The sequence below is a fragment of the Athene cunicularia genome (assembly GCF_003259725.1).
Source record: "Athene cunicularia isolate RWA chromosome 26 unlocalized genomic scaffold, athCun1 chr26_part1, whole genome shotgun sequence".
NCBI classification, from domain to species: Eukaryota; Metazoa; Chordata; class Aves; order Strigiformes; family Strigidae; genus Athene; species Athene cunicularia.
The window spans coordinates 1,645,290-1,668,885 of record NW_020799136.1 but is presented as its reverse complement, the minus strand read 5'-3'; the positions used below and the strand labels follow the sequence as shown (position 1 = coordinate 1,668,885).

General features: G+C 52.5%; 1 protein-coding gene across 1 annotated transcript in view; it reads right to left on the bottom strand.

The window, feature by feature from the left end:
• Window positions 1-23,596, bottom strand: part of CR1 (complement C3b/C4b receptor 1 (Knops blood group)) — an 83,753-nt gene that overhangs the window by 55,235 nt on the left and 4,922 nt on the right. The window contains exons 8-20 of the mRNA XM_026864107.1: window positions 15,513-15,615; window positions 14,803-14,991; window positions 14,363-14,542; window positions 13,661-13,860; window positions 13,218-13,384; window positions 10,615-10,766; window positions 9,932-10,123; window positions 9,183-9,282; window positions 7,731-7,813; window positions 7,034-7,228; window positions 6,760-6,819; window positions 6,296-6,641; window positions 4,588-4,721 (exon numbers count right to left, since the gene is read on the bottom strand). Coding sequence (XP_026719908.1) covers window positions 4,588-4,721; window positions 6,296-6,641; window positions 6,760-6,819; window positions 7,034-7,228; window positions 7,731-7,813; window positions 9,183-9,282; window positions 9,932-10,123; window positions 10,615-10,766; window positions 13,218-13,384; window positions 13,661-13,860; window positions 14,363-14,542; window positions 14,803-14,991; window positions 15,513-15,615 — 2,101 coding nt within the window. The remainder of the gene's footprint in view (window positions 1-4,587; window positions 4,722-6,295; window positions 6,642-6,759; window positions 6,820-7,033; window positions 7,229-7,730; window positions 7,814-9,182; window positions 9,283-9,931; window positions 10,124-10,614; window positions 10,767-13,217; window positions 13,385-13,660; window positions 13,861-14,362; window positions 14,543-14,802; window positions 14,992-15,512; window positions 15,616-23,596) is intronic.

Below are 23,596 nucleotides of genomic sequence, written 5' to 3'. Positions count from 1 at the left end.
TAAGAGACAGGGGGGAGTGGAGGGGAGCGCAAAGGAAGCGCAGGGGGAGCGGAGGGGGAGTGGAGGGGAGCGCAGGAGGAGCGCAGGGGAGCGCAGGGGGAGCGCAAGAGGAGCGCAGGGGAGCGCAGGGGGAGCGCAGCCACTCCCGGAGCAGGGGAGGGGGGGGATGTTGCTCAAGAGCAGCGGTGGGTGCTGCTGCCAGGCGCGGGGAGGCGGCTGCAGGCGGCACCCTCAGCTGGGGAACGACGTGCAGCCAAAAGGCAAGAGCCGCTCCCACGGCCTGATCCCTCCCCGCGCTCTCAGCTCTGGGAAATTTTCTGCTGAAGGTCCCACCCGTGGCTGGAGCCGGAGGGTTTGCTCATGTCTGCGCCAGGAGGCAGCCCTCCGGCAAATCCACCCTCCACTCCTTCCAGTACGGACACCCCTGCCTCGGAGCTGTCGAGTCCCAGTGGAAAAAATAATAAAAAAGCCACCCAAAACAACCCCCCAAAAAAGGGAAGCACGTGGGGCTTGCCCGCTGTGCCGGTGAACCCCATAGCGCACCCCAAAGCCGGGGGGGGTGTGGAGGTGTGGAGAAGGTCCCATCTGTCCCCCAGCACTGGCTCTGCCGCAGCTCCCTCGGTGCCTCCTGCCCCCCCAGACAGCGGCTGCCCCGGGGACCCCCACACAGCTGGGGGACACCAGCCCCCTGCCAAACCATCTTCGAACATCACCAGAGGAACAGGCGTCCGTAAAAGAGAGGCTTTCTGCAAGAAGAGAGCAGAGCAGAGGGGTTTTCCTCCAGCCCAGGGGGTGCGCGGGAGGGCAGAGGGCTGTCAACCAGCCGCTCATTGAAGACCCGTGCACAGAGCAAGGCTGAAGGAATGAATTCTTTAAACATTCATGGACACAGAAAACCTCGAGGACAAGCTGTGGCCTTTGTGATTAGTCTACGGACATCGCCCAAGGAAGCGGGAGCGTATCGAGGGCTGCACCTCCTGCAGTTGTTTCACCGAGCTCCTCAGCTAAACCTCAGAGGGGGAAACGTGGACGGAGCGAAACCAAACGTTTCTCATCAAGCACGAGGCCTGCTGATCGCTGGCTCGGTTGTGGAAGCCCGAAGAGGTGACAAGGCCTGATAAGAGGGCAGCATTTCTGCCCCAGAAGCCGGATGACTGCTCAAGCAGCAGGAAGTCAGCAAAAATTTGTGGGAACTGGGGTGGGAGTAAAGGCGACGGGGAGAGCATGACCCCCCCGACTCCGCGGGACAAGGGGGTTGGGGCACTTCATCCCCCTCAATAGGTGTGCGGAACCCCTGCTCCACCTTTTTGCTCATCTCATGGAAAGGAGTTTGTGGAATACCTGCCTCTCCTCAGCCGGTATGCTCATCAGCTGATGAGATGAACTTAAAAGGCAGCAGAAAATTTTCCTGGGTGTGCACCCACCACCCAAGATTACCGGACCCGAGACAACGCTGGATCCAGGGGTGGTGACCAGATTTCTTTGACTCCCTCTCCCTCTCCCTCTCCCTCTCCCTCTCCCTCTCCTCTCCTCTCCTCTCCTCTTTCTTATAGATTTATGAGACCACATTGCTAATTATCCTTTTCCAAGTTTAAGTTGTTTCTACCTCAAGTAAAACATCTTACCCAGTTGCTTCACCTTAATTTATCCTGAGGGATCATTTCACCTTAATTTAACCCAAGACGATCACAGAACCTTTACAACTCCCTGGGCTCCCAGTCCAGGTCTTAATGCAGGAGTACCAGCATTTCCACTGTAACTCCCCCAGTTAAACACTAACCTCAGGGATGTCCTCGGGCCTGGCCAGGCTCGGGAGCAGTTTGCTCGGTGCCCATGTGGGAAAGCAGAGCTGCTCTGGGATCCCTGCCCGCAGGCCTGGTGGGAAGAGCCAAAGGAAAAGGTTCTGCCTGGTTTGGCTGCTCCATCCCGCTCTGCTGAGCAGCGCTGCCAGTAAGGGGCTCGTGTCACCCCACCCCGAGGAAAGGGCAGCCAGCAGCAGCCTGCCTGCCCCTTCCTGCCTCCCTCTGCGGTTGTTATCCAGGAAACGGTGTTTCCACTGAAAAACTCAAAGTTATCTTTTTCTTTTTCTTTTTTTTTTTTTTTCCCCTCACTGTATTTCCCTTTCTAACACAATTTAAGCTCCAAGAATATGTAACAAAAGCATTTGCAATGAGGCCAGGAAGTGTTGTTTTAAGGGAGAGTCGAGCAGCCTTGGATAACTCATTCCTTTAAAATCCCTCTGAACACGTTGACAAATTATGTGGCAGTGTCTTGGCCACGTATTTTTACAGGTCACTGGCTACCTGGGTCTGAATTGGGGTGGTGGCTGCATAATGCAAAAGGAGGATGCTAACAGGAAAAAAAAAATGCTTTAAATGCTGGGAAGTTCTTTTGTAACAGCTTATGGCCCTGACCTCAGCATGAGACAGTGAGATTTTAAATATTTGGCAAATGCTGAGCCTCCCCAGGGAGTGGCTCGGTTCGCCTGTACGTCAGAACCAGCCGCTGTAGCTCCAACTCGGTGGAATCCCCTTCTCGCAGAGTTCCAATTAACCCCTTGAACCAGGCTGCTTTCCTACCCAGCGCCACGCAGGGGACATCTGCACCCCCCGTCCCTCTGCCACCCTGGTTTGCTGTCCCGTTTTGCCCAGTAACCGCCTGAGCACCGAAACCTCGCGGGCAGGAGCTGCCGCAGCAGCTGAGCCCTGTGATAGCGGGTCTGCGCCCGCTCAGGTGGAGCAGCCGAGTCCAACTTGCTTTATCTTGCTCTGACATCCCTTCCCCGGGCTGCAGAGATCAGGCCGAGCAGACGGTGAGCGCAGAAGTGAAAGCAGGGACAGAGGGGAGGCCTGTCCCACGCTGCTCCGTGCGCCCACGCTGCCAGGCTCTGGCTGCAACAGAGGGAAGGTTTCCAGCAAAACCAGCCGGCAAAAACAAGGGCTGAGCTGCTGGGGCTGCTCTTGGCTTTCCAGAAAAACCTGCCCTCGGGTCCCGGGACGTCGCCCACGGACCCCGAAGCCTCTCTGGGGCTGAGCGGGGCAGCAGAAATCCAGACCAGGGTGGCTAAAAAGGCTCAAGAGAGGTCCACATCCCTCCAGCTTTCTTTTCCAAACCATTTACTACAAACACTCACATTCCCAGACGTTACCATTTCCTTTTTTTTTTTTTTTTGTGTTTTACAACCAAGTTAAACTTGCAAAGGAGGCCATTTAGAAACTAAATGAGTGCTGCTAAACAACTGATTGTGGAGATATCTCTAAAAACTGATAACCTTCCTGAAAAGAGCGTGGAACATGAGAAGGAAACAGCAGGCAGTTGAATCCACGGGCTATTCTTGATAAACAATTAGCATTTATTCCTAAATGTGAATAAAACCCCAGAAAGGCACCTAAATATAAGGCAATTAGTGTACTGGATGGGACAAAGATGGTAAACAACCAACAGCATCAACCCGACATTTCCAGTTTCCCTGTTGCAGGATGGCAACACCGGAGAGTATGTTCAGCACTTGCCCCTCTGCGTCTGCGTGTAGTCGCCGCGCTTACAGCCTGCAGCGTTACAGAGCTGCCTTTCTCCCCCTGGAAAGCAGAAGTAGCTCCTTTACAGTATGAGATTAGTAGATACCCAGATCACTCGTGGCTGTTATTTTTTTCACGTAGTGTGAGCCGAAATACCAACGGAAAGAACTTGTCCGGTACAAGAAAAGCTTTTGCTAAAGGAAGTGCTTAAAGTACTGGAGATGTAAAGATCAACTTTCAATTTAGCATGTGGAGTACTATGGTTTCCGAAAGGAAATAAGCATCTAATTTTGCAAGACAGAGAAATCAGCGTTTTGCTTCCAGCACAACCCTGCTGGCAGCTGGCATAGGTGTATCTGCAACCGGCCCGTGCTACAGCCAGAAATTCCTGGTAAATTGAGGAAGCAGCTCAGCCCAGCAGAGAGATTTGGGTCTTTTACAGCCTGTCCCAAGTCTGTGTATTTACAGTGATTGTTATGGCAGCAGGCTGGCGTTGCTAGCGAGCAAGAGAGTGTGTGGTTGTGGAAACACCGAGTTGAACGGGTTGTGACGTAACCGAGCTCCGTCAGAAATTCTGCAAAAAAAAAAAAAAAAAAAAAAAAAAAGGCTGGTCAGATGAGTGGGGAACTGAAACTGGATTCGGGATGTTATGAGGAAATTGCTCAAAGAGACAAAAAACTCAAATGGGAGAAGGAACTGTGGGAATTAGCCAACTCTCGCGTAGGTAATTTTAATTTAATTTCTTGGAACATTAAAACGTATCACAATTTAAAAAAAAAATACACTTTGTACATGCACACGGGACAGACCTGATGGAGCTTATTCTTTGTTTTAAAGTCAGGTTGAAATGTCCTTAACGAGTCCAACCGTCGCAGGGGGCACTTGAGAGACAGAACACGGCCGAGAGTCTGCATGCATTATTCTGACAGTGCTACTTGTGTTTGAAAAGCTAACAAAATATTTAGAAAGAGCGTTTAACTGCGTGTCTTGTCTACATCCGTGGTGAGACGGCAGGAAGAGCAGCACGTGCCAGTTTCTCTTTGCTGTCATGCAAGGGAAGTGCAAATGCCTCTGCCCGGCGTTTCTTCCGTGGGGGTCCCTCGGTCACGGCGTCGCTGGAGGAGGGCAGACCCATCACAGATAAACCGCTTCAAAGCTCCAGATGAATCTTTCCGTGCAATTCCCGGGGACCGTATATGCAGCCTGGGGGAAAGGAATGTTCACATGAAGATCAGCCAGGCTGTGGTTTCGAGGAGGGTTTAAGGTTTCTGCCCAGATTTTAAAACACCCGTCCAGTTTGGGGGGTGAATTTTAGCACTGGCTTTAGAAAGGCCCAAACTAGTTCCTCCTACAAACACTAGAGGCTGGTTTGGGGTATTGTTCTCTTTTCCCCATCTCATTCCTTGCTCCAGCCTTCTGGCACCCAGGGGCTGATTTTACAGGACCCATGTTTTTTTGGGGGGCAGGACAATCAAGTTCCTGAAGCACAACGCAAAGCGGCGTTCCACGCAGGTTAGATCACATGTCAAGCTGCTGCTTTGATACGATCTCCTGAAGGAGTGCCAAGAATGACAAGATTAAAAAAAGAAAGAACCACCGGAAGAGATTTTTAAATCAATTTTTGTTCTGAAGTTACATAATAGAGCAAAACAAAAACTTTTAGGCAAAAACAAAGGACAAAGTTTTCCCCTTCCCTTCCATGTTGTATGATCTAGAATGCTTCTCGCCTTCATTTGTTCCTACCAAGGGCCCAACGTCACCAAACTTTATCTTTGAGGCCTGCAAAGCCCTGCTTGGAGCCCTTTTCATCCACTGATGCCACTGCAACATCTTTCCTACAGACACTTCCACAAGTGCCCAACCCTGTTACCCTGCCTTTAACGCCACAAGTGGGATGGTTTGATTCCTTGTTTACCCGTCCAGACAAATCCCTTGGGGTTTTGGTCCCAGCCGTCAGCCTGGCGATGCTAACAGGTTGGAACAAACCCCACCTTTGAGAAATGATGCAGCAGTGGGGAAAATCCCTCCTGGGCACACCACACCTGCCCGGGGGGCATTTCTGGACCTGGGTTTAAGCACCAGCCTCATCACATTTGTATAACAGCCCCGGGCTGTGTGGGTTCACACAGCACAACAGGGGTGACAGATCTTCTGGTTTTGACCCAAAAGACCTGATGGCTCAGGGATGGGCAAGTTCAGCTTGACCCTGACACCAGAGAAAAGCTTTTCCTTCAGTCCCCAGTTGGGTAGCGAGACCCTCCAAGTGTTTTGTCTTTGTTACTTACAATTATGTGCTTCTGGTTCCCACCCAGACACTGTTTCCAACACAGCTGAAACTCACCCTTTTTAGGGGTAAAATAATCCTTTGCAGCGGATGGGGAATCTGTTGTAGCAGCACTTCTGCCATGTCCAGCTTCTCCTGGCTGCCCATGACCTCACTGGTGTGGAACAAGGTTAGTGTTAGTGCGTTGCCTCTCGCTGCCGGAGGACAGGAGCCCCAGCACTCTTAAAGGTTACGTGGGACAAAGTTATCTCTTGCTTTTAAAAAAAAAAAAAAAAAAAAAAAAAGTTAAAGAAAATCCATAATGATGCGAAAGCAAGGAAGCAACTGATACATGAAAATACATTTTGTACGAAGTAAAGCTTTGAAGCAGGTGCCAACCAGTGAAAAATATAAATTATACAGAGAAAACTTACAGAAGAACACAACAAACAAATCACTCACTTCCACAAAACGATGCAACTTTAGACCGTTTTAAGTTCTCAAAGCAGCCGGCTTGGGGGAGGATGCCAGAGATCCCCATGTACTTTGGAAGACACACGGATCCTTGGCTGGTCCCAGGAGAATAGTAGTTCGGGGTTTTGTACAAAGGTACAACAAATCTGAATGCTGAGGTAGTGCAGGTCCTTGACACTGAAGAGAAACATGGGAATAGGAGCGGGAATAACCAGGGAGTCCCCCCCCGAACTCCAAACGAGCCTTCAAGGACTGACCTGGTGTCCTGGAGACAGAAGAAGAGTGGGAGAAAGAGATGGTATTTTGGAGTGCCTTTTTATAAAGGCTGAGCTTCATTTCCCACGTGGAAGCCTTCTTAGAGGGTTGGATGCCGTTTCCACGGGGTTCTGAAAAGAAAGAAAATCACGGCGTGAAATTCATCGAATGACTTTTTCACAGAAACGTGATAAAGCAGCGAATTAAACTGGGAGACGTGGGACTTGATGTAGAATCATTTCAACTCACTCTGGGGAGGAGGACTCCTCTCCATTTCTTTTGCTCCAAGTTTGACAGATGTGCTTTTCTCTAGGGTATAAAGAACAAGCATTGCTAGGATCACTACCCTTTTCTTGCACAGGTTGTTCATTCCTTACTCACTTCAGCATCACTGCATTCATTCTCTTTAAAACTGCAGCATGACTTCCGCCAGACACGTCCTGTGCTAAGCAATCACAGTATGTTAAGCTGGTTCACACTAAATGCTGAACTCATAATAAACACTAAATTCAAACGAAACCACCTTTGCATTCAGGCACAGCTCCGCTCCAGACTCCGTTTGTTCTGTCCGTACTCGTACAACGGATGCTCACGTTGCCAACGAGCTCGAAGCCGGAGTCACAGCTGTAAGTCACTGTGGAATTATATGGAAATTCTTCTGCACCTTGGCCATCGTGCTTTCCATTGCTGACTTGGGGCGGTGAAGAGCAGGTAATTACTGCAGGGAAGAAGGTCAGCGTGAGTATTGCTAAAAACTGTAGATCAATGATGAAAATGCAAAATGGTTCTTAAGAGTTCACCTAAGGTTCTTGAAGAGAACCAACTCTGTGGATAATTGAAGCTGGGTAACTAGCATTTGCCTTCCCTCTACATCATCTCTCCCTTCTTTCGGAAAAACGTTGCCGCGTTTTTCTCCCTCTCACTCCAAGGATCACAAAAATAAACAGGCAACTTGCCATGCTCTGGCTTGTGACTCATCGAAACTTCAAGCCATCACCTTCACTGCTACCCTAAGTCATGAGAAAATACGTTGATCTCGTGGGAATAAAAGTCCCGAAATGCAGCGTCAGCAGCAAAATGGGTATTTCTCAGCCGCAGTGCTGGTGAGAGATCTGCCACACAATATCAACAAACACAGCGTATGGAGACTGGTTTAGACTAGACGTTAGGATGCGGGATCTGCTGGAGTGAAGTCAAAAGTAACATTGGATTAATCTTACGTTCGCAAGTTGGAAGTTCACTCCATTCAACGTTGTTTCCTTTAAGCTGACACTGGATGAAATGGCTCCCATTTAATTTGTACCTAAGGGAAAACACACGAGAAAAGAAAAAATAGTGTAGTTACACAGAAACTGAGACAAAATTTTTTTTTTTCTCCAGTATCAGTACGATCAGGAGTGTAGGAAAGGTGGTTTTAAAGCAAGACGTGCAGATACACACCGGTTAAGAGGAGAGCTCCTTCACGGTGCTGGCTCACAGGCAGTTTTCCACCCACCAACACCCCCAAGTCCTTTCCCTCGGGGCTGCTCCCCATCCCCTCCTCACCCAGCTCACTGTGTGTGTGCTGGGGATTGCCCCGACCCATGGGCAGGACCTTGCACTTGGCTTTGTTGAGCTCCATGAGGTTTGCACGTCCCACCTCTCCAGCCTGCCCAGGCCCCTCTGGATGGCACATCCCTTCCCTCCAGCGTGTCGCACTCAAAACGCACCCACCGCTACACCCAGTGGGGTCCACTGGGGTGCAATAGGGATCTACATTTCAATAAAGTGACTTTTGGATGTGTGTGCTGGAACTTAATACATCTTGTTCTGACAGCACCAACACCTTCCCCGATCTCTGAATTACATCCTCCTGCTCAAAAAAAAAAAATCCTCATTTGGATGTGATTGAGAGTATCTAATCGCTTAGCTGGTTAACATTATCCCTCCACCCTGATGTGCGTTTCCAAAAATGAGCTGAATCCCAGAGGGGTGGGACGTGCTGTCGTTTCCCCAAAATCCCTCCGAAGGGAACGTCTGGAGAAAAGCCCTCTGTTATCTATGAAGCAGCTGCAAAGATTGGCAGAACAAGCCAAATGATGCCAGCTATTTCCTGCTAGAGAGGGAGCAATACTAGCTGGAGTACTAACAAGAGCTTAATTTGGGTCAGTCTACTGCATCTGGGCCCTGATTGAAAGCAGGCAGAAGGCATGAGTCAGCTCAGTGACTGGTGGAAAAGTGTGCTTCACTGCAGTTTTCTAGGTAAACATTATTGAATTTTTAAAACCCCCAACGTAACCCCTTTTTATCCAATATATCTCAAATACCTTAAGCTGAAATATTTTAGGTAGCTTGCTCTGAAGCCTATAGTTATAAATTGACAGTACGACCAGCCCCGTTGGGCCGTTGGGATAGATACCCTGGATCAGTTAAATTTCCTCTGGATGACACTTGAAGGAAAAGGCAGCCATAAATTCACACCCTGGTCCCTTCCCTCCAGCTGTCTCCTACTCCTTCCCAGCCCAAAGCTGGAATTCAAGTGGGAAAAGCAGCTGCACGCTGTGCACTCAGAGCCACGTGTAGGAATGATAGATTGTGAAATAGCAGCCCAGCCCCTGTCCACGGGCTGATCACGGCGGACTGGAGTTTGGATCCCAGCGCCTGGAGCTGGGTGCATCCCCCCCACAACTCACCCGTCTTCGCAGAAAACCTTCACTCTTGCACCAAACTGCAGGTCTGTAAGAACGACCGTCCCACCCCCGGGCAGCGCTGCCGGGGCGCCGCAGGACCTCCCTGCCGGAGGACGAGCCAGGGTTAGCAAAGCACACAGCCATGGGGAAATAAAAAAAACCCCAAACAACTAAAGAAGGGACAGACTTAGGGGGTTATCCCCCAAACTGCCAAAACATTTTACTTCCCACGTGTCGCCGCCAAGGCGTAGGGGAAGGTGTGGGCGCGGGAGGGCAGAGGAGGGGATTTGCGGCGGTATTTCCACCTCAATAGTTTGACAGTGAGTTACTCGACTGTGACACAGGTATCAGTGCCACATCAGTCTTAATATCACGTGGATTTCACCAAGAAACATGCTTTGTCTTCATTCTGAATTTCAGTGCTAGGACTGCAAATTGGCATTTGTCCTCTGCATAGGCCATGTCCAGATGCAAACATATTTCCTAACATGCAAATCAAACCAGGTCTGAAAAAAAAAAAAAAAAAAAAAAAAAAAAAAAAGGACATTATTGATACTCTGGCTGCTTGGCTGTTCACTCTTAAATATGAATATCAAGGAATATCCACCTAACTTTGTGTTAAGCGTGTAGCTGTTGGGATGATCACGACCCAGCTGCGTTTCAGCACGTCGGTTGGGAGCAGCTACCAGACCTGCTCTGGACTCCACGGCTGCTTGTCGGCCAGCGCCGCGGAGCAGAGCGGAGATACTCACTCCTGCACAGCTCGGCAGCTTCCGACCACACCAGGTTTTCAAGGCAAGTGCTGGTGGGGGAACTTTCCGAGGTGTTCTCGAAGCCGGGGCGGCAGACGTAGCTCACGTTGCTCCCAACAGGAAAGAAATTAATCCTCTCGTCCTCCTTGGACAGGGCAGCAAACCGCAACCTCGTCGGGGCACCACAGCTCCCTGGCAGTCAAGAAAATCGGGGCCTGAAAGAGCCACCCCCCCACCGAGGCATGCCAAATAAACCTCGGAATCACCAAAATGCTTTTGGAAAGCTCCTCACATTCATCGCAGGTTAATTCTCTTTTCTTACCAGGCTGCCGTTCTGCATCTTTTGCAAAGCGCAGGTGAAGATGCATTAACTGCGCAGGCAAAGCTGTTAGTAGGAAATAAGGAGTTACACGCACGTGCTGTGGGGCTACACACGCCGCAGACGGGGCTCGGGAGACACACGGGCACCCCGAGCTCCAGCCACCATCCGACTGAGCCCCTCGATGGCCGGCGCAGACCCTGGACCGTCGGCAGCTCCGAAGAACAGCAGCAAAGGGAAGTGGGTCTGTGCCTCGGCAGGAGGAGCGGTGCCATTGCGGAGCAGCCGCCGTAAGGGGCAGAAATTTTAAGCCAAGCTTAAACACGGCGGAGGGAGCTGCGTTTCAAAGAAATGAGATATTTACGGCCACAGGGCTCGAGCAGCTTCGACCAGCGTGCGCTGGGCAGGCACTGCACCGTGTCCGACCTCCCGGGGATTTTGATGGCGCCTTCGGTGCACGTGTACGTCACCCTGGATCCAACGGGGAAGCTGCTGGCCTGCGTGTCGCTGGAGGGTCTGGAGTGGGTCATGTGAGGTGGGGGCCCACAGTCACCTGCGGCAGGAGAAAACCTCCTCGGGTGAGAACCCCGTTCCCTGGCCCCTTCCTCAGCCCCCATGAGCAGCCCAGGAGGGCGGCTGGGCTGAGCCAGGCTCCCCTCCTCTAGGAAAAGGCACCGGGCACGGCTGCACCCGTCAGAGCATCAACGGGTCCCCAGGCTTGGGGTGGTGGCATCACCCACTCCAGCCCCTGAGCATCAAAGTGGGATCCGGGCAGGTCTTGCTGGTCCTCCCCATGTGTCCCATGGCCCCGTACTCACCGCGAGCCACGGGCATGCCTAGGAGCCCCAGCAAGGCCAGGAGCAGCGCGGGGTGGCCGTGTCCCCGTGCCCTGGGGGGTGCCCCACAGCTCAGGGTCCCTGGATGCTTCCCCCGTCCTGGTGCTCCAGACTTCATTGCAGCAATTTCTGTGCTCCCGTGTCGAGCACTGTTGGCTCCAAGGGGCTGTTTCTGGAGCTGGGAGGAGATGCAGCACAGCAGACTCGCCCAAGCTTCTGGAGCAGTGGAAACGTTTGCAGAACACCCATGGAGCTAAGCCCTCCGGCAGCGACACGGATCGCAGCCAGGCGTGGGGGACAACTGCCACCCATGGGCTCAGGTAAAGCCTCCTGGTCCTCCTGCCCCACCATAAGGGGTGGGGGAATAACTCAGCCCCTTTATTTGACCCAAGACCGGTAGCAAGTGCTGACTAGAACAGTTTTATGAAATATTACCAGAGCAGAAAAGACTCCACCGAGCCCCAGGCTGGATCTGGGGTAGGAAAATGCCTACCTAATCATTTGCTGGCAGGTAACGCGGCGCTGATCTTCCGTAAGCAGAGTTAGTCAAAACAAAAAATAAAAGCGTTACTCTTTGTTGGTTTTAATTTTTTTTTTCTTGATTGCCTGACTCATTTGTAATTAGGAACGGGTGTGAGCAAATACATCTGTGTACTGACTAACACGCTGAAATATCCTGTCTGACATCAGTCAGGGCTACTCAAACACTCTTGGATACACATGGGATGTAACACCCAGTTCTTATCCATGCTTATGGGCTCCCAGCCTTGTGCAGGGAGAGAAGACTCTCTGTTTGCAGTCCCAGGTGAGCTCAGGGCGGAGGGCGGCAAGGTGTCGCAGCAGGAGGGCGCAGCCCAGCTCTCCTTGGGGCACGGGGACAACTGGAGCGGGTCAGAGTGTCTGTCACTGCAGAGCTCCTCACCGGGGTGTGGTGGAGCACAGGATGCATCGACAAAGCATCTTTCTGCGTAGAGATTGGAGGTACCGTCTTCTCTTCCCTGGGTGTTGTGCTTCAGGATCAACATTTAAAGCAACTCTTAATAACTCGTAAAAACATGCCTCTGGCGATGCTATATCGCTGCAAAGATGACTGCTGCCCCTTCTCCCAGCGAGCCCAGGCAGCAGCACGCTGCCCTCAGCCCCCCTGCGGCTCCCCGAGTGCCCCGAGGACCAGCTCAGGCTGCCAGGGCTCGGCTCTGCATCAGAACCACCCCTGGACCACGCGGGGAACCTGCCTAAAATTTACAGCCGATGTGACAGATCACACAACACCCGTGGTTACACCTGCATCTTTATTGTCATCCTGCAGGGACGGAGTAATTTCCGCATCACAGAGAGACACAAACTGATCATCTCTTCCTGAGAAAGAAGAACAGTCTGTGCTGTTTGATTCTCTACAGTTAAACCCGCTACATCTATTCTTAGCGTTTGCTTGCCAGAAATAGGAATATGGAAGATGACACCAACACAGATATCTGTCGAATACAGTGCTGGGCCAGAAACCTGTTGCCTCTTTTAATCCAGGGATAAGCAAACAGAAGCCTTGAGAAGTGCCCTTCTGCATATGTACCTGCCCTCATCTAGATGCCTAGAAATCACGAGCTAGATTAACAGGAAATCGTGTAATTGAAGTCTCACTTCAGGACTATTTCTAGACAAAAGTATGCTGATGCTGTGACGGGCTGAGCTGGGTATGAGCAGAGGGTGGGGCATGTGTGCAAACCACCGGACGGAAGATTGCAGAAACACCTTCAGCAAGAGCCACCGGCTGCTCACCTCAGCTGGACGTTTCCTTCTGTGGACCTCAGTCCCCCTCTCTCTGTTTAACACAGTTTACGCAGTGACTCAAAGCTCAGTTTAATTCCTTAGTATGCTTCCTAATATAAAACAAGCAAGAACACCTTTGTTAAATAGTGACTCAAGCTTGTCAGATTTAAGGAAAATAGCAAAAATCCCCTCTGTGCTCTATCATCTAGCATGGCAAAAGCAATCTCCCGTACATGGGTTATCAGATCTCTGGCTATCAGCATGCAAGCGTGAACACTAAAGTCACTGAGCGCCGCCTGAGAGATACTGTGACTATACAAACTGCATGTTCACCAAAGGAAAGGGGATCATTACAGTCTGTTACAGGGCTCGCTCGTTCAAATTTTCTAGCTCCACCTTCAGCTTTTTAATCTCCAGAAGCAGTTTCTGTATTTCCAACAGAGTTTTCACTTCTGCTGTAGGCACACCGCATTCAAAGACCGTTTGAATGTAACGAACCTCTTCACACACATCAGCATCATGTTCTTTCTTCTGTTAAAAAATAAAACAAAAAAAAATTAAAAAATAAATAAATAAATACACACACACACAAAAAAAACCCCACAGGATAAAAGCACGTAAGCTTGCACTGCAGCAGATGGAGAGGTCTGAGCCTGAACTACCCCATTTACCCTGCACTACCCCAGCACAGACTGCATCCTTCATTGATACCATAAGACAAAAGCTTTTAAGAAGTTCAAGCAGTTATTTTTCCTAGTAGAGGTCAGGCAGCATCCATCCAGGAACTCAGCAGACTGTGGTACTTACACACTTGGGCAACAGTGTCCAGCTGCCATCAGACAAGCATGTGGCTGTCCAAGAGTCTTCCGAAAATGTGTCTCCATCATCTGAAAAGTGGTATCCCTGAAGGCATTCGAAAGTAACAGTTGCATTTGTTTGGTACCACATTTTACCATCCAAAGGGCTTTTCAGCCTTCCATTGGCCACTTGTGGTCGTGGACACAGCACTGAAACGAAAACCCACAGGCAGGAGCCGCTCAGCAAGAGGGTCAGCTTTATGTAGGTAGAAAAAAATACCGACAAAGCTTGTGAAGACTCAGCCAGGGCAGGTGAACTTAAACCTGTGGAGATGTGAAACCGTTAAAGCAAAGTTACTTCCCCAGGCCCTTCAGGAGGGGAGGGTGAAGGTCAGACCCGCCCCTCAGAGGTGTTACACGTTTTCTGACAGCGTAACGAGGGTCTGCAGATCCATGTTTGCAGGAAGAAGATCGCTGAAGGCAAAGTCAATGAGAGTGGCGTCTCCTGGCCTGTCTGAGACTCTTTTAAGGAGGATTATCGAGAAAAATCCAGCTATTGCCCGGTAAGCTTTGGGTTCGGGAAGTTTGTCTCTTCTGCAAGGAGGGGAAGGTGCTAGGGGAGCCCTGAGGACAGACACAGCAACATAATGTACACCCCAACCTCTCCGCAGTGTTGCAGGGGCCGCCGGCTCGGCTCCCGGCTGGTACCCACCTGGCTGGCATGTGGGCAGGGGCGGGTGCCAGGTGCCATTGGCCAGGCACCGGCTCTCGGCATCGCCCTGCAGCACGAAGCCTTCGTCACAGGAGAACCACACGGCCGCCCCGTAGGGGAACGAGAACCTCTGCGGAGTCATCCTCCCCCTCTCGACTGTGGGCTTGGGGCACCGGACCACTGCGGAGAGAGGGCGGAGGTGGGAGCGGTGCCTCTGGGTGCTGCTCTGCCCCAGGGATGGGGGGAGCCAGGTCAGGCGGGGCAGAGCCACCCCTCCCCATGGATCATCCCCATGGATCATCCCCAGTGCAGAGCCGCCACCCGCAGAGGAACCGGGGTCTCCCGGCAGCCCTGCTCGCCGTACACCCCGTTGTGCTGAGCACTAATATCGCACCCAGGTCCTGGCTCCAGCCTGATCCCGTAGAGGAGAAAGGACTCACCCCTGCACTCGGGGGCCGGCCCGCTCCACGCCAGGTTCACCCCGTCGTCGGAGGTGCAGTAGATGGAGGCGTCCCCGATGAGGGACAGACCCTCCGCACAGCTGTACTTCACTTGTGACCCGTAGGGGAACTGCTCCAATTTCATGCCCGAGTGCTCCCCGTTGGGGATTTTTGGAGGGGGAACACAAACTATGAGAGAATAGAGAAAGGAAAAACTAAGATTTTCTTCATCCGGTCAGGGAGACAGATGCAGGGAAGTAACAGGAGAAGCCAGTTATCAGTGTTTATACCTAGGGCCGCTCTCCCCCTTGCTTCTTGCCAGCTTTGGCCCTGCCTCTACCAGTGCTCCCAGACTGACACCGCTAAGCACCCCAACCCACCAGCACGGCCCCAGTATTGCAGCACGTGTCCCCTTCCCCTCCCCTTGAGCTGGCCTTCCCTTATCCCCTCCTCTTTTCCATGAGAAAAGATCCTGCTCATAAGCAGGGTCAGGGAATTGTGTCATAAACCCCTTCAAGAGTCCCGCGAGGAAATGGCTGCAAGTCCCATGACTCAACACATTCCATCAATTACAGTTCTGGTAGAAGCTCAAAACGTTAAAGCCGTTTGATGCCGTGACTTGGATCCCTTCTCCTAACGCCACCTTCTCCGAGAAGTGACGCTCAGCTTACGTGATTTTCTCTGTTCCTACCCTGCAATTCCCCGCTCACCCTTGTCGCAGTACGGCACGGGGGGTCTCCACATCCCGTCAGACCCGCACTGGATCCTCTGGCTGCCCCTCAGCACGTAGCCGAACTCACACTGAAATTCCACCTGGTGCCCAAAGGTGTATTCGGCTTTCCTGGGGCTGATCTCTCTCCCGTGGGGGATCACCGGGCTGGGACACTGCATCTCTGAGGAACACCCACATCAGACAGAACGAGCTTCCATGGATCGGGGCGGGAGGGGAGAGCAGGAGGCGTTCACACGGGGGTGTTTTCCCACTGTGTCAGCTTGCTGACCCCATGAGCCTACCAGGCAGCCCATTAATGCTGACAGACATCCCCAACCAGACCTGGCATGATCAGGGACGGTGATTACGTGACAACAACCATTTCTCTCGGAAGGCAGCATGATCCGAGCCCTGCGATTAGCTATAAATCGTGCTGAAGGGATGATATGTTAGTAGCTGCATCGCTGCATCATTGTTTGAACAGCTAAATAAGCAGTGTGAGTTGCAGCTATCTCTTTTCAGCCATGCTGCCCTTTGAACAGGAAAATTATTATCAGCGAGAGCCAAAGCACCGCTCAGGGAAGTCCTTACGGCACAGAAGTACTAGCGGGTATTTGGAAAACGATGTTATTTCCATATTCAGTTGATGCTTTTGTTGGCAGAGCAAAGGAAATGACGTACTTACTCTGGCAAAGCTTTGGGATTACGGACCAGGTGAAATTTTTAAGGCAAGTAGTTGTTGGAGAGACTTCGGGGAGCAAAGTGTATCCGGATCTGCAGAAGTAGGTCACGGTTGTCCCAACTAGAAACTCGCGCTGAGGATTTCGGTCCGCGTGGTCAACAGCAGGAGGGTAGGGACAGTGACCTGGTGCCAGAGCAGGGGACAACAAGGACCCTCAGAGCTGGGAGGTCCCTCCAGAGACCCGCTGGGGACAAAGCTGAGCCCTGCCTTTGGGAAGCCCAGCCTGCCCCTCGGGCAGGGGTAGGAAGCAAGGGATGGCAGCGATCCCTGCCACCAAACATCAGACAGTGCAGCTCGCTGTGTCCCTGTCCTCCAGCCCCTCTCCCGCAAACCCTGCCCGTGCTTTTAGTGAAATGAAAGCAGGGAATTACACATGGGAGATAAAGCAAGGAGAGCTGTGCGTACCTAGGGTGCAAGCGGGCACCCGTGGATACCATCGGCCGCTGCCCAGGCACCGCACGGTGGTGGTGGCACCCACGGGCATGTACCCGGCGTCGCACTCGAGCGTGGCGGTGCTGCCGTAGGTGAAGTTCTGTGCAGGTTTCAGCTGTCCGTGTGTGATATCTGGGACGGGACACTGAACCTCTGTGGATCACCAAAAACCAGGGATTTTCAGGGTTATTCTTACTGAATACATCTCACAGTGACCACCTGTCGCTGCTTCTCTGTCCGGTAAGAGAAAACAAACCAGTTTAACCGATACGGCAATTCAGGCAGAGAGATTGAGGGTTAGTCAGCGTGTTGGAGCAGCCACCATCAGTAGGACTCCAAATGTGTAGCGACTCCATTGCACACAAATGCCGTTTCTGCCCTTTCCGAAGAGCCCTCGCTCTAGCAGGTTGCAGTACAACTCCCCTGCACACCCGGGGCTGGGGTGACTCCGGGGTGCTGGCAGCCCACCTCCAGCTTTGCAATAACCAGGAGGCTCCGACAGCTGCGTAACCTCTATCACACACACACATCACTGATGTCCCCCAATAAAAAAGCTTCTTTGTCCAGCTACCACATCTCTCACGAGAAATATTTTGGGGCTGGTCACAGACTGTAATAACAGAGGAAACTAAACTAAAGGCAACTACGACTGGGATTCCCTCATGCCTTACAATAGGTGCTGGCAGGTTACCAAGACACTGCGTGTCTCTGCTAAAATCATAAAATCTCAGGGTCACCGTGCCAGGGCAGCGCTTGGCGATGCCGCCTTGGGTACCAATACCCACGGAAAGAGCATCTCTGTACCCGTACGCGCCTTCCCCAGGCCCCATCTTAGGTATCGTTACCCTGTTGGTAATGTTTGGGTTTGGAAAATAGGCTGAGAAACTCTACGAATTTAAATTAAATTTAAAAAAAAAAAAAAAAAAAAAGGTGTAAAGGCAGCGCTGGCAGCCGGGGGGCAGCAGATGCCTCTGCGGGGAGGTGCTGGGGCTGCGGTACATGCTGGGGAAGTTTCTCAAAAGGCCTGATTTTAAAGGAACTGTCAACTTCCAGGCAGAAACTGCGAGTTATTCCTCTTCCTAGAGACACTCCTTAGTCAGCAACCCCCCCACTTCTCCTCTGCTGAAGCCAGCTTGCGGGCTGCGTGCCCAGCTACCCCCAGCGTGTCTGCGCGCTGCCCCCGGGCTTCAGCCTCAACCTCGGTATCGACCCGATACCACTCAAATTGCTGCGACCCTTTTAATTAAATGATAAACCTGTCTAACTGACTCTCCCCCTCTTACCGCCATCCTCATCTTGAGTCCCAGACCATAAGGATTTCCTCCACCCTGGGAACAATTCCTCGGGGGGACCGAGGCAGAGGCTGAACACTCCCTGCGACAGAAGCTCTGAACTCCAGACCAGGAGACGTTCTGCAGACAAGTGACCTGGTCCTGGGCTGTCCCAAGGACGAGCCCGTAGCCCCTGGGCCAGCCAGGCTTAACACCAGTCCCAGGAGGGATCCGTACCCCAAACTTAAGACTTTTGAGAAGCATTGGAAATTCTGGGTGTTGCTTTGCAAGCACCGAGAGGTGCAGCTAAAGAGGAGAAACGGACGATGCGCAGCAGCCCCTGGGCTCAGGTCATCCTTACGGGAACACCAGGCACAGAGAGAGCTTAGCGGTGACTGCAGCCAGGGGAAGGTCTCCCGCCGCATTTTACTAACCTGATTTTTAGATATTTGAGCCGTAGGCAAAGCTGAGCCACAGAAGCGAAGAAAAGGAGCAGGGAAGTGACACTCACCGAGACTCCCGGCCGGCCGCAGCACAAGGACCACCGCCGCCAGGAGCTGCCCCGGCCAGCGCAGACACCCCGGCATGGCGCCCCGAGCTGCCAGGCCAGCACCGTGGAAAGGCAAGAGCCTCTCCCTGCCGAGAGCCCGCCGGGGAAGGGGAACCTGCTGTGGGAAGTTGGGGACAGGCCAAGATGAGCCACGCCACCACCGCCACCCCCCAGCCCTTCTGACCTGCCCAAGGCGAGAGGCTGCCCACCCCGAGGACGTGCCGCGGGAGGGAACGCCGCTCTGCCTTCTTCCCCCGTGGGGACAGCAGGAGCGAAGGTGTTTTACGGCTAGAACCGCTCTGCAGCAGCCTGGCCTCGCTTCTGAAGCCCAGGGAGCTGCTGATGGGCGCGCGGGGCAGGGCTCCCACTCCCCTGGCCTCGGGTGCAAGCAGCCCCCGCGCTGTGCTCGGGGAACAGCAGCCCTCCGTACCCTCAAGCACTGGCTGGTGAAGCACCTCTTTCCTTTACTAGGGGTAGGACAGGATTATCAAAAGCCAGACACAGCTGCCATTACAACTGCAGCTTTATTATAATCCGGTGGTGAAGGAGTACTGGTCCGATCACAAGACGTGTGCTAACAGAGCCCTTCCCCTTTACTGGAAGTCACAGAAAAAAAATTCAGCCATTTCATTCTTTGCACTTTTATTTCCAACTGCTGCTCTCGGTGCACACACAAAGATGCAGCGAGTGGCACTGCTGCAGCCTCAGCTACCTCTGTCCTGCTTGGGAAGAAAACCTGGCGCTTTTGTTTTGCTAGAAAACAGGCTTTGAAGATTTATTTTTTTTTTCATTGTGCCTGCTCTGAAGGTCACAGCTAATTATGCAGTGAAGTGCTTGCTTGCAGTAATGAATGCAAAATACGAGAACAGAGCAGCAGCGGGCTGTGTCAGACTGGAGCTGAGGGCTGCAGCAGTGTGTCGGGCTCTCACCGTGTTCATGCTGGTCTGTACAGCATCTGCTCGGCTCCGACAAAAATTTACTTTCTACTCATTTCCTTTGTACCTTCACACCCGTCAGTGTAACGAACATATCTAAATGTAAAGCTTTGGAACGTATGAAGTGATGCACTAACCTAACGCAGTGAGCTCTAACGGAGAAGTTGTCGCTTTCTGACTCCCCGTATGACCAAACCTGTTCCTTGACCGATTGGTAGATTTTGTTCTGGCTACTTAAGTATTAGCACAAATTACAAAGTCATAAAAAATCCTCAGTCAGCGTGATTATTCAACATGCAAAGAGGACGGTTGTCATGATACCAGTGTCGACAGTCACCCATATACTGTGGGTTTTAGCTCCTTTTCAAGTTTCTGAATCTCCAGGTACAGCTTCCGGACCTCCAGCAGAGTTTTCAGTTCTGTCAGAGGAACTCCACACTGGAAATCTTCCTTATTTTGAAGAATCTTCTCACATGCATCACGTTTTTTCTTGAAAAGAACCAAACCCAAAACACAGGGCATGAGACTCTGCTGCAGGGACCTACGGGCTGAGCATCTCCCTCCTACTGCAGCCCCTCTCTAACGAAGCAGCTACGCTCATTAAATCAGAGCAGTGCTATTCCAGGCTATAAATGGGGAGAGATATAGGGAAAGGGAAAGCCTGGGCAGGGGGTGGTACTTACACACGTGACTGGTGGTTTCCAAGTGCCATTAGATGAGCAGGTACTCGATGAACTTACTTGTCGATAGACATCACGTTTGCAGTAGAATGACAGAGTTTCATTCACCTCGAACGTTAATTGAGAAGAATAAATCGTTAAGTCCTCCTGCCTCAAGGGTCGGGGACACTGAACTGAAAGGAAAACGCATGAAAAAAAAAAAATGTAGTGGGAGGAGGTAGAGGAGAAAACGCCCGGCAAATTCCAGCTGTTTGCTGGTGACTCAGAGGAGCAGCACCCCTGGCCTGTGCAAACCAGCAGCGGGCACCTGCCCGGGTCTGGTACCCACCTGGCTGGCACGTGGGCAGGGGCGGGTGCCAGGTGCCGTCGGCCAGGCACCGGCTCTCGGCATCGCCCTGCAGCACGAAGCCTTCGTCACAGGAGAACTTCACGGCCGCCCCGTAGGGAAACGTGAACCTCTGCGGAGTCATCCTCCCCCTCTCGACCGCGGGCTTGGGGCACCGGACCACTGCGGAGAGAGGGCGGAGGTGGGAGCGGTGCCTCTGGGTGCTGCTCTGCCCCAGGGATGGGGGGGAACCATCCCGGGCCCCTCCCGCTGCTCTCTGCATCAGCTTTATATTCAAACACAAGAACTGACCCCTCAGCTGCCTGCAGCAGCCCCCAGGGACACCCTGCCAGTCCCTGGCGTTATGGACACCTCGAGACGCTGAGACATCTGCACAGGGGCCAGAGGAGCCACACGGTCCTTAATCCACTCTGGGTTTGGAGCTCCTGGACTGCTGGAGCTTAGCCCCAGCATCGCACCCAGGTCCTGGCTCCAGCCTGATCCCGTAGAGGAGAAAGGACTCACCCCTGCACTCGGGGGCCGGCCCGCTCCACTCCAGGTTCACCCCGTCGTCGGAGGTGCAGTAGATGGAGGCGTCCCCGATGAGGGACAGACCCTCCGCACAGCTGTACGTCACCTCCGCGCCGTAGGAGAACTGCTCCCGCCCCGCGCCGGAGTGCTGCCCGTTGGGGACTTGGGGAGGGGGGCCGCAGGCTGTGGAATAAAGGGAGTTGATAAGAAAAAAACCGCACAATTATCCTGTTCAGGTGAGGATCAAACTTGCTTCTGGGGAATCAGGACAAGAGTTAACTTGACGTGTCTGTAGTGCGGCAAGTTCGCGCCTCTTACACCAGCTCAAGGCTCCCACCAGGGTCACACCTCCAACACCCCCCAACGCTCTCAGCCCACGAGCCGGATCATCGCCCCGCTGCCCAGCAGCAGATGCGGAAGGTCGGTCACCTTCTGGCCGCTGTTTCTGATCCCCGATGCGCGGGATTTCGTCTTACACGCACCTTTGTCACAAAAGGGTAACGGGGGAAACCAGGTCTTATCAGCCTGACACTCGGTCACGTCCTGGCCCCTGAGGACGTAACCCAAATCACAGGCCAGCCTCAGTCGGGTCCCCACTGTGTAGTCATTTTTGCTGTTATAAACCTCTCTTCCATGAGCCGTATCTGGCTTTGGGCAACGAGGTTCTAGAAACAACAGAAAATAAAGGTTGTCATGTATTTTCCAGAAGAACTCCAGTGAATATTCTTTCTGTGGAGAAGGCAGTTATCAAGAACATCTGGATATTGGGAAAAAAAAAAGGTGACTATCATCCAGTTGCAGGTCTCGATGCTTTCTTTGTAACTCTAAAGGAGTTTCTGCTCCTACAATCAGGTTTTTCCATGGCTGCTGGGAAAGGCACGTGCTGCAGAGCTGGGGCCGTGCCCGAGCGAGCCTCCCCTCAGGGCGCTCAGCACCACGCACCGGTGCCGTCCCAGGGCCCGCAGCCCCTGCGTTCCCTCTGAGCTGTGCTCCTGCGGTCGCTGAGCACCTCCCAGGCAGCCTTAGGGCCAGGACGAGGAATCGTCCCTGCACTACCGCCGGCTGCCCTGGGAGGTGGAGCAGACTCTTTCCTCCTGGCAAGGTTTTCCTGAGCTTCCAGCAGCTTGCTGATATTGCTGCGGTACCCCACTGCTAGGTTAGTAGTTTCAGCAGCGCCGGTTCTTGTTAACTGTTGCATTTTCTTCTGAGAGGGGAAAACGCACCGAGAACATCCTCTGCCCCCAAGCCTCGTGTCAGCAAACCACCTCCCCTGTTGTCCAAAGCACAAACCCTTCCAGCTGGGTAAATGTTTCCCACGCTTCTTCGGAACCCCCCTAAGCCTCTAAAAACTACCAACACCCCCCTTGCCATCCCACCTCAGCCAAAACCCCGCACCCTCTTCCACAGCAATCTCCGGGCCACCTAATGATCCACCTGGATCTTTCGCTGCCTATTTCTTCCACGTTAACACAGGAGGACTAGACCTGGGGACACCTGGCAGCGTACCCTGCTCCCACCATCCTCTAAGGTCACGTGTAGATTTTTTTCAGCGCACGTCAGCAGACAACTACACTGCTGTACAGCGTGACCCAAACCTTTGCAGTCAAAAAAATAAGTAGTTGCCAAGACAACTTACAGTGCTTCACCGGCTCTCACCTACCCGGAACGCACTCCGGCACTGCCGGATCCCATCTCCCATCGCTGTTACACTGAAGCATGACGTTATTGCTGCGGCCTTTGAAAGCATAGCCATCGTCACACATAATTTCCAGCCTGTCCCCGTACACATAATTGTCTTTAACTTCCCATATATGTACAGGCTTTCCGTTCTTGAGGTCTGGACTTTGGCAACGGACTCCTGAGAAATGGCAAACATTAGCAAGTGTGAAACCAGGGCAAAGGCACCTGGATGAGAGCAGGTTCATTGTAAATGGAAGGAGGGATGCTTTGTAAGACACGTCACAGCACTAAATCTGCCCCAACGCCATCCCCCGGCACTCCTGGGGTGTTCGCAAGGGACTCTGCAACTGCAACCTCCCCTTGGATGGAGCAAGGGGCCCTCGACACCTTTTTCCCCAGGTTTAAGGGACTAGAAGGCACAGCTGGTAAATAAAGCAGAGAAAACTCTGTGGCTGGGGAATAAATCAAAAGGAGTTCAAGAGTTGCGGCCAAAACCAGAGACACGCCAAGCTGGGCACCCAGAGCATCCCCTCTCTCTTCCCCCCCCAACCCTGCAGTCTGCACAACCATGTACAGTTTCTTCGTTCACTGATAATTTTGCCAGATCACAAGGGTAAGGAAGCCGAAGGAACAGACACTTACTTTCGCAGGAATGTGGAGCTTCAGTCCATGTAAATTCGGGCAGACACTTGATGTGCCGCGTGGTTTCTCCCGGACTGAACTGGTAGCCCTCCCTGCACTCGTAGGTCACCACGGTATCCACAGGAAAGAGGTTGCCAGCCAGTTTTGCTTTAACAGCATTAAACACATCCGGAGGGTCATCACAGCTACCTAGGAACGAAATAACAACTTGGGGCCATCGGCAGAGATAAATCCGCGAGGCCCATCACGGTATGTAACAGGAGAGAGAGAATTTGGGTAAAAATCATGGGCTCA